The following is a 13,831-nucleotide window of genomic DNA, read 5'->3' on the forward strand; positions in this document are numbered from 1 at the left end:
TCATAGCCAATTTGGCTCACAAGGAATTCTTCAGGTGTCCACCCTGCTTCCTGTCCATACAATCCATCCTTAGCCACAGGCTGTACAATATTGAACAGGTCTGCATGCATCTTGCTTCTTATTGCTATTCAGATCCTCAGGCCTCCTGAAAGATTCTATCCTTTTCCCCTCCCATCCCATCCATGTAGTGCCAATTGCAGTCATGCCATGTTGGAGATCCTGGAAAATATATAAATTGCACTGAATTAAATTGAGCTGCCTCACTCTACTCCTCAGCTCAATGTTAAGGGCAGCCTCGCCATCTGTTGCCTACCTGCCATCTGGATAGTGTTCTTCTGCAAAAGCCACAGAAAGGCTTAGGAAAGGCTCCCAAGGATTAGGGTCTCTGTTGATCAGGCCTCTGGATACCTTTGAAATCTTGGGCCCTGGCCCTCTCTCTGGATTTTCCTGTCCATTAGCAGAAGTCACACATTCCAGAGATTATTGACAGTAAAGAAGCTGAGTGAAGGTCAAACTAGAGTATTTTTAAATCCAGAGGAATGGAAAAACTAGGACTTATAGCAAAGATGAGGGTTTGATAATGATGGTGATGATATTATTGGTGGTAGTCATATAACTTTAAAAATTGCTTATAGTTTGCCAAGCAGCAAGCTTATCACTTCTATTAATTTTTTTTTAGTCTTTAAAATAATCTTATGAGCTAAGATAATAGCCTCAATTTACAGATAGGAAACCCATAGTTCAGAGTTGAAGTAACTTGCTACAGCCACTGAGCAGTAGACTGAGATTTGATCCCAGGCTCTCTGGCTCCAGACTCTGCAGTGTGAAACATTCACTTATATCCCAGCACTGGATGTTAGTCATATGTCCTGAGAAGACTGTCTGGTATTCCTAATCTCCAAACCACAGGCCAGAACCATCATCCTCCCTGGATGATTATTCACAAAGGGCATTGAGAAATCTTTTGTTTCAGATTATTAGACTTTTTTTTTTTTAGTTGTAATAATCATTCTTTTAACATGGGGGGAAATATGACTTGTTATACTGTCACTGTGAAACCAAAATTTGGACAATTTCATTATTCCATAAAGGTATTAATAGAATTACAACATAGAGAAAATGGAATTTTTGTATATTTCCTGTTTTCTATGAGAAAGGGAGAGAGAGAGAGGGAGGGAAAACCAGGAACGTCTCAGTGCCACATTTATAAAGGGAAGTTGTAGCCAGATGTCATTGCTTTCAGTTTTCTTGGGTACAAAATGAGAAATAGGTCATGGAGACCTTAGGGGAACTTTACCCACCTAAGGTTCACAGAGCTCGACCACAGATGGACTGTTCTTTGTCTCTACCTCTTAAGATTCTTGTGCTGGTCCCAGAGATTCAGGAGGGCTGGAAAAACCTTTACTTTTTGAACAAAAGGGCAAAACAATTCACCAGCAAAACAAATAATCCACTGAATATTATATCATTAATTAGTTTTATGCCAGTAGTAATACAAGAGTTTGTTTCAAAATTTTCTTAAAGTCTATTGAAGTTCTGAATTATGAATATTTTTGACTTTTAAGCATGGTCTATTAACGAACTGAAGTCTTGATAAAGGGGAAAAAAGATCCCCTGATACCGATGCCCTGAGCACAGTTTCCTGAAACATCTCCAACAGTCCCTGGATGGTTGAGGAAGTGCTCTGCCTTCTCTAGTCTTGTCTTGCTGCTTGTCCTCATGGTGACTGACACCCTTTGATCAAAGAGGCTATTATATTATTCACAGTGCTTAAGACTTAAGATCTGAGCACTAGTGAACTTGGGAAAATGTAGTGCTTAATAAGTAGCATTAGCTAAGTGACCTTGGCCACAAAACATAGGGTTGTGTTCTTTTCTTAATGTGCAATGTGGTTAGAATTTAGGAGGTCCATTTAAAACTTTGGGAAACTTTATGGTGTTTAATTTATGGTTCAGTCCTTGTTTTTAATAAATATAATCTTTGATGATCAATTTCATTGTTCTACGTACAAATGACTCAATGAAGGAAAATTGCGACTGCCTCTCCCTTCTCAGACCTGCATAACCTTGACCCAGTACTTACTTAAAAACTGTCCACCTATCTCCTCTGCCTTACCTGATTCAGAGGGTACAGAGTGGAACCTCACTTGAGCTGTTTATAAAAGACTAAATTTGGTGGGGGTTTCCATGTTAAAAATTGAACACCAGTATTCTAAAATCTATGGTGTTGTGCTATTTATAAAAAATAACAGTCTAGGGGAAAATGTCAATGGATTTTAATTGAAACTTTAGTGAGAGACTTCTGGCCACTCCTTTCAAGGAGATACTTCACTGAAAACATCCCTTGTTTGTGATCTAGAGATAAAATGTGAGGGATTAGTGTATTTTTTTTTTGGTCATATAGTTTGTGATTGTAGCCCCCCATACAACAGCCTCTTCTTTTGTTGCAAGATGATTTAAAAATCAACTCAAAAGCAAAGGGACAGTTTTCTACATCAGGGCGCTGCTAGAGGGATGTTTTTGTTCTGGGAACAAAAACACTCATTACGCTGTGTGTGATGAGAAAATGTTTCTTATTAGAAATTTCTTCATGATTGAATCCAGACAGAACCCATCTGAGCAAATGGCTTTTGCTCCAACAACTGAACAGAAGATGCTAACTTGGACAAGGCACTTGCTTTCCTAATTCAGTCGACAGCCCAAGAGAGGTTATTGTTTTTACTTAAGAGAGGGAGGGTGGGAGGAGGCCAGGATGGACCAGCAAAGGTTGAAATGTGAGAGTGCAGCCAGGTCAGGATTGGGTCCTTGTGCCTGAAACTGCTGTCACTCAGTGACTTAATTCTCAGGGTGAAACGACCCTAGGAACTAAAAGGCTGGAACATTTCTTTCCCTTGTGGAATAATCCAGCTTAAGAACTCTGAGTGTGCATCCCTCTGAAGCTTTCTGACAGCTTGCCTCCCTCAAGGGGAAAACCAAATCGGATTTAGTCCTTGTTCTCTTTTTGCAAATAAATTTCTTCTTGGTAAATAGAGTTTCAGGACCACAAGCTAACTTGTAAAAGGAGGAACTTGGCAGCAGTGTCTCTTCCTGTGTGGGTCTCTTTGTATCCATACACCTCTCTCTGCTGCTTTCTCTCCTTTCTCTCTCTCTCTCTCTCCTTCTCTGATATAACTTTTTTTTTTCTCTAAGAGAACTTATGTGAGCATTTATACATATTATGTGCCAGGTACTGTTTTAAGCTCTGGTGATATAATAGCAAATAAAGCAGATCAGGTCACTATCCTGAGGAGTGAGCTTTCTACAACTCTCTAAAGTTCGAACCTTGACTCTTCTCCATTGCTAACTTTGTAACTTTGGGGCAAGCTACTCGGTCTCTCTGTGCCTCGTTTTCCTTATCAAATATCAGTACTTACCTCAGTTACCCTTTAAAGGAATAAAACGAGAGAACCCATGTAAAGCATTTAGAAACAGCATGTGAGACTCAGGTGAGCACACCGTCCCTGCAGCTATTTCCACTGATGCTGTTTGCAATTTCAGCACTTTCTCTCTCCCTACGGTGCTCATTGCCTCATCATTTGCCGGGTGCCCTGAGAGACCACTTTCCTTTGTGCCTCGTTTTCAGGAACAGGGATCAGCCCAGGGAGTAGCAGTTGAGAGCAGCACATGCCTGTGTTCTAGAAGTGCATTATTAAAGCACACCTTCATGCTGTCAACCCAGGGTCCTGCCAGGAAAAAGGGGATCCAGCCCCCTGCACATTCACAGAAGCACATGAGAAAAAAAAAAAAAAAATCAAAATGAACGCAAAGGATGCTTTGTAAAGACACAGATCTTTGCACAGTGGAAAAGTCAGGTCTATCGCTTTGCAAAGGGCAGACCAGCCTCTTCCTAATGTCAAATTGAAGGACGTAGAATCTCTTCTGTGTTAGTAGCTCATTTCCTGGAACTTTAAAACTCTTTGATATTAATGGAGGAGGTAAATCATTTCAGATATTTTTTCAGACATACCATGTTCTACTTAGGTACCGTCCATCTGTACCATGTACCTGGCAAGTGACTTTCCTAGTTTCTGACAAGACCCATCATTAATCACTAGCTTGGGGTAACTTGTGTCTCGTTATGCCATTGATTCTAGGAAAATACTTTCAGAAGCTTGGAAAGCCATATATTATAATTTGTCCTTAAGATACTAGTGTTCAGGGATGAAACAATCACCAAGATTTATACATTTATTAAATCAATGACATCATTTTAAAATGAAAAAGTGTTTGAAATATTTTTCTTAACGTACAGGAAAAATAAAGATAATCCTACCTTTTACATTACTCTGCTTTAAAACCTTAGGTATAGTTTATTCTTTTTTTTTGGCAACGGGATTTGAACTCGGGGACACTCAGCCACTGAGCAACATCCCGAGCCCTATTTTGTATTTCATTTAGAGGCAGGGTCTCTCTAAGTTGCTTAGCACTTTGCTTTTGCTGAAGTTGGCTTTGAACTCATAATTCTCCTGCCTTAGCCTCCCAAGCTGCTGGGATTACAGGTGTGTACCACTGTGCCTGCTAGTTTACTCTTAATACAAACCTACCTTCTGATTTATTACTCTTGTAAGAGTTTATTTTAGCTCTGATAGTTGTTTTCCTTTTTCTCACAAGCACATCCATCTCTGCCAGTGTTTCTTGAAAGAAGATCCCAACCCCTTCTCTGATAGGAACCATGTATGTGATTGCAAGCGGATCACTGAGGTTCCAAAGGTCTTGTTCTCTTCACACATAAAATGAAGGGCTAAACTTCATGATCTTCATAAACCTGGCAGATCTATTCAAATTCATATTTTCCCTATGGGAATTATAGTATCTGAGATTTGATAATAAAATTAGTAAGGCTTACTCCATAAGCAAGTGCAAAAAACCAATTTCATTATTCTGCGTAAGTAATTTAAAATACCTGAACGAGGAAATGCACTTGACTTTAAAACTAAACCCTCTCTAATTTAACTCTGCTTTGGTACCTGGTAAGCGGGCTGCTGGAAAACATCAGGCATGGCTGGGGATATTGTATTATAGATGCAGTATTATACCACAGTCCCACGGCATTTTTGTTGTTGTTGTTATGGTTTTAAATTCTCCAACTAAATGCCAACATCGACACCTATTTTTGTCATCTGCTTCTATCTCATTAAGTATAGAACAAAAAGAACAAAACAATAATATTCAAGGAGTCTTGTTCTGAGAACTTCAGATTAAGAAGTCTTTCTTTTGTGGGTAAAATAAATGAGTGATTATTTAACAGGTGGCTATATTGTATTCAGAAAGCATCTTTTGTTTTTTATGGTGTGAAGACCAGAAGGATATTGAAGACAGATCTGTGGATCTGAGAATACCAAGTTGATGACTAAAGAAATCACTTTATGCTGACTGCTGAAGGTGCAGGGACTCCTGGTAGTGGGGCTGTGTCACTATATGTTTTATTTTATTAGGAAATTTCCCATTTTGAATTGAATGGACTCTTATTTTTCCCTCTTTCTCTCCAGGATGAGAACGCAGTCAGCTTCTTACCTTGAAGAAGGTCATTGTTGATCCATCTCTGACCGCCCCGTATTCTATCTTGGTTTGCTTTGCCAGATCGTCTGCTGAATCTATGGGGGATTCCATTCTCTCTACTGTCAAGAAGGCAGCCAGGTTGGCAGTGTAGGACGAAATGATGATTAGGGTGAAAAACCACCAAATTCCTCCAACTATTCTGGTCGATAGAGCTTTGGGCATCAGCTCTGATCCTGTGGTGTTATCATCAGAGTAAAAGTGTTAAATAGAGGGAGAAGAAAAGGGAAGACTAACAGTTGGACTCTATTCTAGGGTGATAAGCCAATCAAGGACTCTCAATCATGTATGTAGACAAAATAAATGCTTTTTTAAAGAAATGGAGCAAAATATAAATGATCCTTTTTAAAAATCAGTAGTCATCACTTTTGCTGAAAATATCATTTATCAACAGCTGATGGTATTAAAATGGCTCTAACCCTGAGATGGTCCTTGTCTAAAATTTAGTTTAGCTGCTTAAAATTGAAACATTAATCGTAAGACTTCTGTCCATTTATTCTTGTCTAAAATACATCCTATAGTGTGAATTAAAATGTTCCAGGACTTTTTATAACTATGAAAAAAATTAAAATGCTAACTTATGTTTATTTAAGGTTAAAGAATATAAAAAACTTTCAAAAATTAACATATTATGTCATTTATCACATGTCATTTACAATGAAATTTTTTAATAAAATGAATTAAGATGCAGTCATACATGATGGTGAATGAATTATTTTACTAGTTTTATGTTACTTTTAAAGTCACAATTATGTTTTTCTAATGTAGAGTCATATGTTTGGTAAAAAAGAATATATTCCTTGAAAAATCTAATTATGTCCTTTAAAAAAGTGCTATTTCTTAAGGACACTTCAAAAACTGGCTGTTTCTCGGCTGGAGAGAGGCCCTTCTTAGTAAGAATATACATTTTGGGTATCATTCGGATGATTATTTATTTTGGGGGAATACCAGGGATTGAACTCAGGAGCACTCAACCACTGAGCCACATCCCCAACCCTATTTTGTATTTTATTTAGAGATAGGGTCTCACTGAGTTGCTTAGCACCTTGCTATTGTTGAGGCTGGGTTTGAACTCGCGATTCTCGTCTCAGCCTCCGGAGCCACTGGGATTACAGGCGTGTGCCACAGTGCTCGGCTCAGATGATTACATTTTAAAGATAGCATATAAGAACTTATTATGTTTACCAAGAAAATTTTCTTTTCTGAAAGAAAGGATATCGGCTAAGTTTACATAAAAGGCAGACATCTTAGACATGGTCTGGTTCAATTTTGATCTAACTGAATTGTGGATGTCTACAAACACAGGAGCAGAAGCAGAAGGGCCCAGAGGTACAATTTGAGTTCAAGTTGTACTGATTCATGAATGCATTTTGTCTAGTCCATTTGCCTGGAATTGACCCTTGGTCCTGTACTTAGCATTTCCTCTGGGAATCTGAGAACACGAGAGTTTTTGAGACCAGTCAAAAACCCTCTGAGTGGAAAACCCTAGAGGACAAAGTAGAGTAGGTCCAATATCTTGTTTAAAGGATCCTTTCTCTATCTATACCGATTTGGTGTCTTGAAATTTTGTTGTTAATAATGGCTTAAGATAGAAGGGGAAATTGGAGTCTCCCAATCTACAAATAAATGATTTTATGCTCAGGTTTAATCTATAAACAGACACACACGTTGCTCACGAAGTTAAAGCTAGCTCAAGGCTGGCGATAAGCAGATGAAGGTTGGCAGAGATTCTGGGCTTTGAATAAACAGATCTATTCTCCTAATGCTATTAGGGATCTTTGTGCTTTACTCCCTCTTAATGAGAAAAGTGGTTGGACTGCAGTTTGCATTTCCTTCTTTTGTTTGTTTAAATTTGGGTGCGTAATATTACATAAATTTATAATAGTTTCCATTAAATTGCCTCCAAGGATTTAGTGGAATAATTTGTTGTTGTTGTTTTAATCCTGTGGTTAAATGGGATTTATATGCCTATGGGTGTATGTGTTTAAAGCCCAAGGTTATTTCATATCTTTGTACTTAATTGATCTAGCAGCCTTGTAGCAATGTGATATTATTTTAGATCTTTAGTTGGTTATCATTAAAGTACCATTTACTTCATAAAATAGCCACAGGAAATAAATAACACAGCTAATATATGTATTTTTTTTAGTGTATAGGTGCAGATTTTCTGCTGTTAATTTATCTGTATGTTATTTGGTTACATTCATGAAAAGATTAGCTTTTAACACATTTGCACATTTGTACATTGTACGACAGTAAAACTGGACAGATTAATAACCAACTGTTAACATGTAAAATATAAATTCACATTGCACACTTTAAAATAAATATGTTTTTGGATGGAATTCTCTTAAAAATTAAAAAGATACATATTATAGAATCCTACTGAAATTACAGTTTAAACTCTCAGTAGATGGTATCAACTCAATTCCTCAATATTTTTTGTTTTTTTTTAAATTCACATATTTTGTGAATTTCGTGACTCTCAGTGTTAACTGGCATATTTAGAAATGGCTTCCCTGAAGAAGAGATGATTTATGTGAATTCAGAACTCTACAGGATGAAGTTATGAAAACAATAAAAGTAGAGCAAAACACCATTGGCAAACATTCGGGATGAGAGACAATACTTGCTGAGGTCTCTTTAGTGCCATTTACGGCAGACATGACAGCCAATCCTGATCCAGACTTTGCTCACGCTCTGTAGAAAAGAGAAAGTCTGATCATCACATTCAGAAAGAAATTAAACAAAATGGTTTCCAATCGAGTACAGTGACAAAGCTTCTGCAAACAAGAGAGAGCACCACAGAGCAGAGCTACCTGGTCCAACGCCACATGCCAAGGACAGATACACTAACAGTCACGAGTACCCCGAGTTTGAGCATGGAAACAGTTTGTTGCACCTGAGAAAGGTTGGTAAACTTCTGAAAGACAAGCAGAGTCTGGTTGGGGCTGACTGTCATGTACCCAAGGTAGTGGTAACTAGCAGACACTGCATCCCACAGTTTGCTGTGGATGATGGTAAACTCCAAACAGGTAGAATGTGAAAGAGAAGTTCTGGGGGTGGGCACTCTCACAGGACAGAACGCGGTCACTGCCATATGTCTGCACAGCCTGCTGCATGCTCTGTGAAACCTAAGTGCATTTTTTTTTCTATTCTAATGGCTGAAGAAGGTGAACTTTTGGGGAGGGGAGGAGGTCTCCTTCACTTTGAAAGTAATTGCTTACAAGATAAATACCCTAAAAAATTAAATGCACTGGTAAAGCAAGATATAGCTTCTAATGGGGTTTGTTGCAGGATTTATAGCTCTGTGCTGTGCTCTAAATTCATGCCAATGGTTTCTAGTAAATCAGGTAGTGTCGGTACCTATTTAGCAGTGCCCACATAAACTATGCATAATTGCATAAAGAGAGGATCTACCTGGTTTCTTCAGTTATTTTGTATTTCTGAATAATTACTATCGGCTCTTAAGCTCTGTCTCTGTCTCATTTGGAGATACAGAATATAAGCATTTCAGGTGGTAAGATAACAACTCTCTAATGAGAAACCTTAGGTTCACATTTCAAATAACAAACACAATTTAATGGTATATCCCAGTTGGATTTTCCTTTGCCAATTTATTTTGTAGCTTATTGTCAAATGAACAGATATTCCAAACACAATAATATCTGTGACTTATGATTTTCTTAAATTGATGTATTTAATCTTTGAAGTATTTTCTAGACCCCATGCATGGAATCAAAGTTGAAGAAAACCCACAAGAGATGGATTTCTTCCAAAGGTTAATACAACTCACCCCTCCCCCGGCAACAAAGCCAAAATATCCTAAATCATAGAAAATGGATAAAATGCACTACATTTCTCTAGTTTGATTTTTATTTCTTCAACCCCTACAGTTTACTGTTGCTAAGGTTACCAGTGAGGGAGATTGTGACAAGTTCCTGGGAGGCTAAGATGAATCTCTGTAGGGTTTGTCAGAGTGGTAATTAGGTGAAAGTTCTAGGTATGGTGAGCAATTGGAGGAATCTAAGTGAACTTAATCTTCAAACCATTTAAATTTCATTCCTTTCAAACCTCTGACTTGTGGAGTTATGGCTTAAAAAGAAAAGATTGACACCTCCATCTATGCAAATTTGTATACAATTTCTAAGGTACTTTATCCTTTGCTACCCACAGGAAAATGAGTATTCATTGCCTGAGAGAAGTCTTATTTTAGATATATAGCAAGGGAGTTCCATTAAGGTCATATTTTTGCCGTTTTCTTTGCCTTCAGAACTAGTTAGAATGTCAGTGGCTATTATTTGAAATTCCTGAGATGACGCTTCAGCCTACCCTCTAGCTTCATGGTGGAGTTTACCAGCACGAAAGCCTGTCAGCAGACTGTGGGATGCGAGTGACAGAGAAGGGCAACCGGTGTACCTTGCTGCATGAGAGCTCCAACTCCAAACCAGAAACTATTTAGTAAAGTAAAATTGTTTTCCACCACGTCTGAGTCGGGGTTGCAGGGGTGGGGGTTGTACCACTCGTAGGGTGTAAACCTGTGGTGTCAACAGAAACAGTCTGTCAATATCAGATAGATACACGGGGTACCCACACAACCTGCTGAGCAATGCAGAAAACCCAACAGTTAATGATAAAAGAACAAACCAGAAGACCAAAGGCCATGTTCAAAAACTTACTGCTTTGATGAGCAAAGTGCGAGAGACTTGGGTTAGTGTTTACCAGCCTTCTTATTCCTAAGTAAATCCCACCGGTCAGCGGGAATCACACTCTTCAGATCTAGGTCTACTGAATTCTTCTGAGTTTTCATTAAATTTCCATTTTACTGAAAGACTAGGTCAACTGTAAAGAAAACTTCCCTCATCCCAAGTATTTACCCCACCAAGGAGTGATGACTGTGACACACACTTGTGGCATAGCAACTACACTGTCAAGATCCTGTGTTGCTAGGTCCTGTGGGAGACAAAGAAGAAGGGTGACATGCCTTTGAGGGACTTCTATGGCCAGGTGCTTAGAAGGAGTCTGAGTTGTCTAATGATTTTGCAAAGCATCAAAGAGGTAACATGTCTGAAAAAAAAAATTCCTGAATAAAAATGAGGGATTGGATTTGGGACCTATTAGATATTTTTAGTATAATATACGGAAAACATTAGGATCCTTCAATGAATAGACAAGGTTAACTTTGAAAATTATCAAAGTCCAGGCATAGAGGTACATTAGTATTAACTCCATAGTGTGGGTTGTTGGAGAATTTTAAGTTCATAATTTCCTCTTGGTTCATTTTTAATTTGATTGTTTTTAAAACTATGTCCTACGGTCAGTTAATCACCAACCCTAGTTAGGTAAGAAGTTTCTATAGCATAGTCATAGCTCTGTCTGCAGAGCCACAAGCAACACAGGTTCCTGGAAAAACAACTATAGTGTAGGGAGTCAACCCTAGCAAATAAACTCAAGCAGTTTGACTTTAGTCTCTTTATTAGTAAAGAGGAGGGAATCCAGATATCTCTGAGGATGTATTTAAAGTAAAAATATGGAGATATGTCACTTGCAAGAAAATGGATTGAATTTGAAACCATTATGTTAAGCACAATTGGCCAAATTCAGGAGGTCAAGGATTGTATTTTCTCTTGTGGGAAATTAGAAAGGACAAAGGAAAAGTATATAAGTGTTGGAGGGATCTCATGCAAATTGAAGGGAAGTCTGTAGAATAGAGGAAAGGGATTTGGGGGAGGGCGGAGTGGAAGGAAAGGGAGAAACTTGAGAATGATATTGGCCAAATTACATATATTGGTATATTGTGTGCATGTATGAATATGTAATGACAAATCTCACCACTATGTGCAATTATAATGCACTGATTAAAAAATGTGGGAAAAATCTGGGGAATTGCATCCATTTTGTTTCCTTTTCTATATGTCTATCTGACCTCTATAACTCAGAAGAGGTGTTCCCTCTGTGGTTATTTTTCGGGGCTACTTTGCTAAAAGGTGCTTATTTTTTCCAAAGAGATATCACCAGATGCTCAGCAAAGTGATCTGGGAATGATTTAAAAATGCAATAATTCTTAGCACTGGAAGCTTTGCCATTTGCCATTGGGTTTTTTTAATGCAAGCAAGAGTATCAAAGTAATGTTAAAGCACCATAAAGCCAATGAGAACATACGGAATGCTCTCCAGCCATAAGGTTTCAGCAGTAAACAGTATCAGGCTGCTGACACATTGGGGAGAACAGGGCGTAAGGTGAATATATAATCTACAGTGCAAAGCAGAGCATACTGTGAATCATGCACAAGGAACTGGGTGAATAGTTTCTCTTAATGAAAAAACTACTCTCTAACCCCCTGGACACCTTCTAGAAGGTGTACAGTGTCTCTTCATCAAGTCTTGGGGGACGGGGATAGCAGCCTGGTAGTTTATCCCACCATAATGGTATCCAACTCATCCTGAAGCTTTTCCACAGCTGCAGGGTGCACCGTGCAGATTCCCATGAAGCTTATGAATATTGCTGTAATTGACAATGCCATGCCAATACATTTTAATTACTGTTTCAACAATATAATTAAGTTTCAAATTTATACACCCTTATAACCATAGTAGTTTGCTGAGCTGAAGGAATGAATACCAATATTAATGAACCTCCTAATTGAAACAGCATGCAGAATAAAGATGCTGTTACTTAAACAATATTATTGTCACTTGTACAATAATTTAAAAATATTAATTGCAATGAATTAGGAGGCTTATACTTTCAAGAGAAGGGGTTTTTCAAATAGACCATAGAACGTGGCAACTGCCAGCCCCCTGATATTCTAGCATTTTTTCCTCCTAGAACCGCTATGATCCATGAGCTTATCTCTTGGAATGCTGCTCTGAATTTGCTCTTATTTCAGTATTTCATACTTTGCACTTATAAGTGAGGAACTAATTAAGTTTTTTTTGGCCAAAAGGAGAAACCATCTAAATAGCAATGTGATTCTACCTGCACTGCAGAGATATTGAAGGTTCTTTCTGGGATTCTGAGTGACTTAGGGAGTATGTGGACTGAGGATTGTTAAATGATAACATGAAGCTCTGCTATAAGACAGCATTGTTATATATATATATATATATATATATATATATATATATATATATATATTGCAGTAGATCTACCTATGTCTGGATGTAGATATCTCAGTTTGGAATTCCTACTGCCTGCTTAACTATAGCTAGTGTGACATCATGCCAGTGGCAGAAGCTCTGGGGTAAGAACTAATATATGACCTGCACCAATGATAATCTGAAACTGCTATTCCCAAATGACTTTCAAAAAATCAGCAATGATGTTCTCTAAAAGGACAGAGAAAGGGACAAATATGCTTAGAATCAGTGTGAAAACTGGCATGTAGAAAAGAAGTCTGATGTTGAAATGTGAAAGTACACTTCAGGTTTATGTTTATATATGTAAAGCTTATATTTGAATGGAAGACATAAAATGACCCTCATCATGAAGTTTTCTGATTAAAGGACTATCTCTTTATGGCTGAGAATGGACACTGGGCTGCATTGAAAAGAGGGAGATCCATTCATCATTTAAAGAAGAAAGCTCTATTTGAAGTTGTAACATAAATGTTAGGGATATAGTGTAACCTTAGAATTTACTTTCAAGGGTTTCTCTTTCTTCAATTATTTTTAATTTTTTACCAAATGTAAACTTTCAAGAAGTTAATTTTTATGAAGGCAATCATAAGTCATAAAATAAAAGCAGACATTTTATCTGGACTTGGGTCTATTTAAATTGTTTTTTCACTAGAGGCTTAATTGCTTGGGGTTAAATATTTTTTGAAAAGTAAAAAGAAAAGAAAATGTCAACCACAAAACAAAAAACATGAGATTTGCTTTTGTTATAAATGATAGTAATTGAAATTGTTACATTTACCCCCTTAGTTTTTTCCATTGATGTCTGCAATTATATTAACTCAGTTCAGCAAATGAATTTTAAGCATCTATCCAATGAAGGATTGGTTTAAATGCAGTGATGGGCTTTCTGTGTCCCCTTTAAAAGAATATAAAAGGACACACTTCACAACATAAATTTAAAAAGCTCTCAAGGGCTGAAGATGATTATGAGATGAACTCCTTTTCATTTCCACTTCACTGACATGGAATTCAAACCATTAAGATGCTGACCAAAATCATTTTACTTCTTAGCTTTTCAGAGCAGAGTGACTGAGTTCATGGTCTTGTACTATAAGGCTG

General features: G+C 37.7%; 1 protein-coding gene across 7 annotated transcripts in view; it reads right to left on the bottom strand.

Moving 5' to 3' along the window:
- Grik1 (glutamate ionotropic receptor kainate type subunit 1) overlaps positions 1–13,831 on the bottom strand; it is a 381,104-nt gene that overhangs the window by 28,431 nt on the left and 338,842 nt on the right. For all 7 annotated transcript variants that reach the window (XM_048803561.1, XM_048803555.1, XM_048803556.1 and 4 more), the window contains 2 exons: positions 10,014–10,132; positions 5,553–5,770 (listed from right to left, as the gene is read on the bottom strand). In XM_048803561.1, the coding sequence (XP_048659518.1) occupies positions 5,553–5,770; positions 10,014–10,132 (337 nt within the window). The remainder of the gene's footprint in view (positions 1–5,552; positions 5,771–10,013; positions 10,133–13,831) is intronic.

Source organism: Marmota marmota, unplaced genomic scaffold, assembly GCF_001458135.2.
Source record: "Marmota marmota marmota unplaced genomic scaffold, marMar, whole genome shotgun sequence".
Taxonomy (NCBI): Eukaryota; Metazoa; Chordata; class Mammalia; order Rodentia; family Sciuridae; genus Marmota; species Marmota marmota.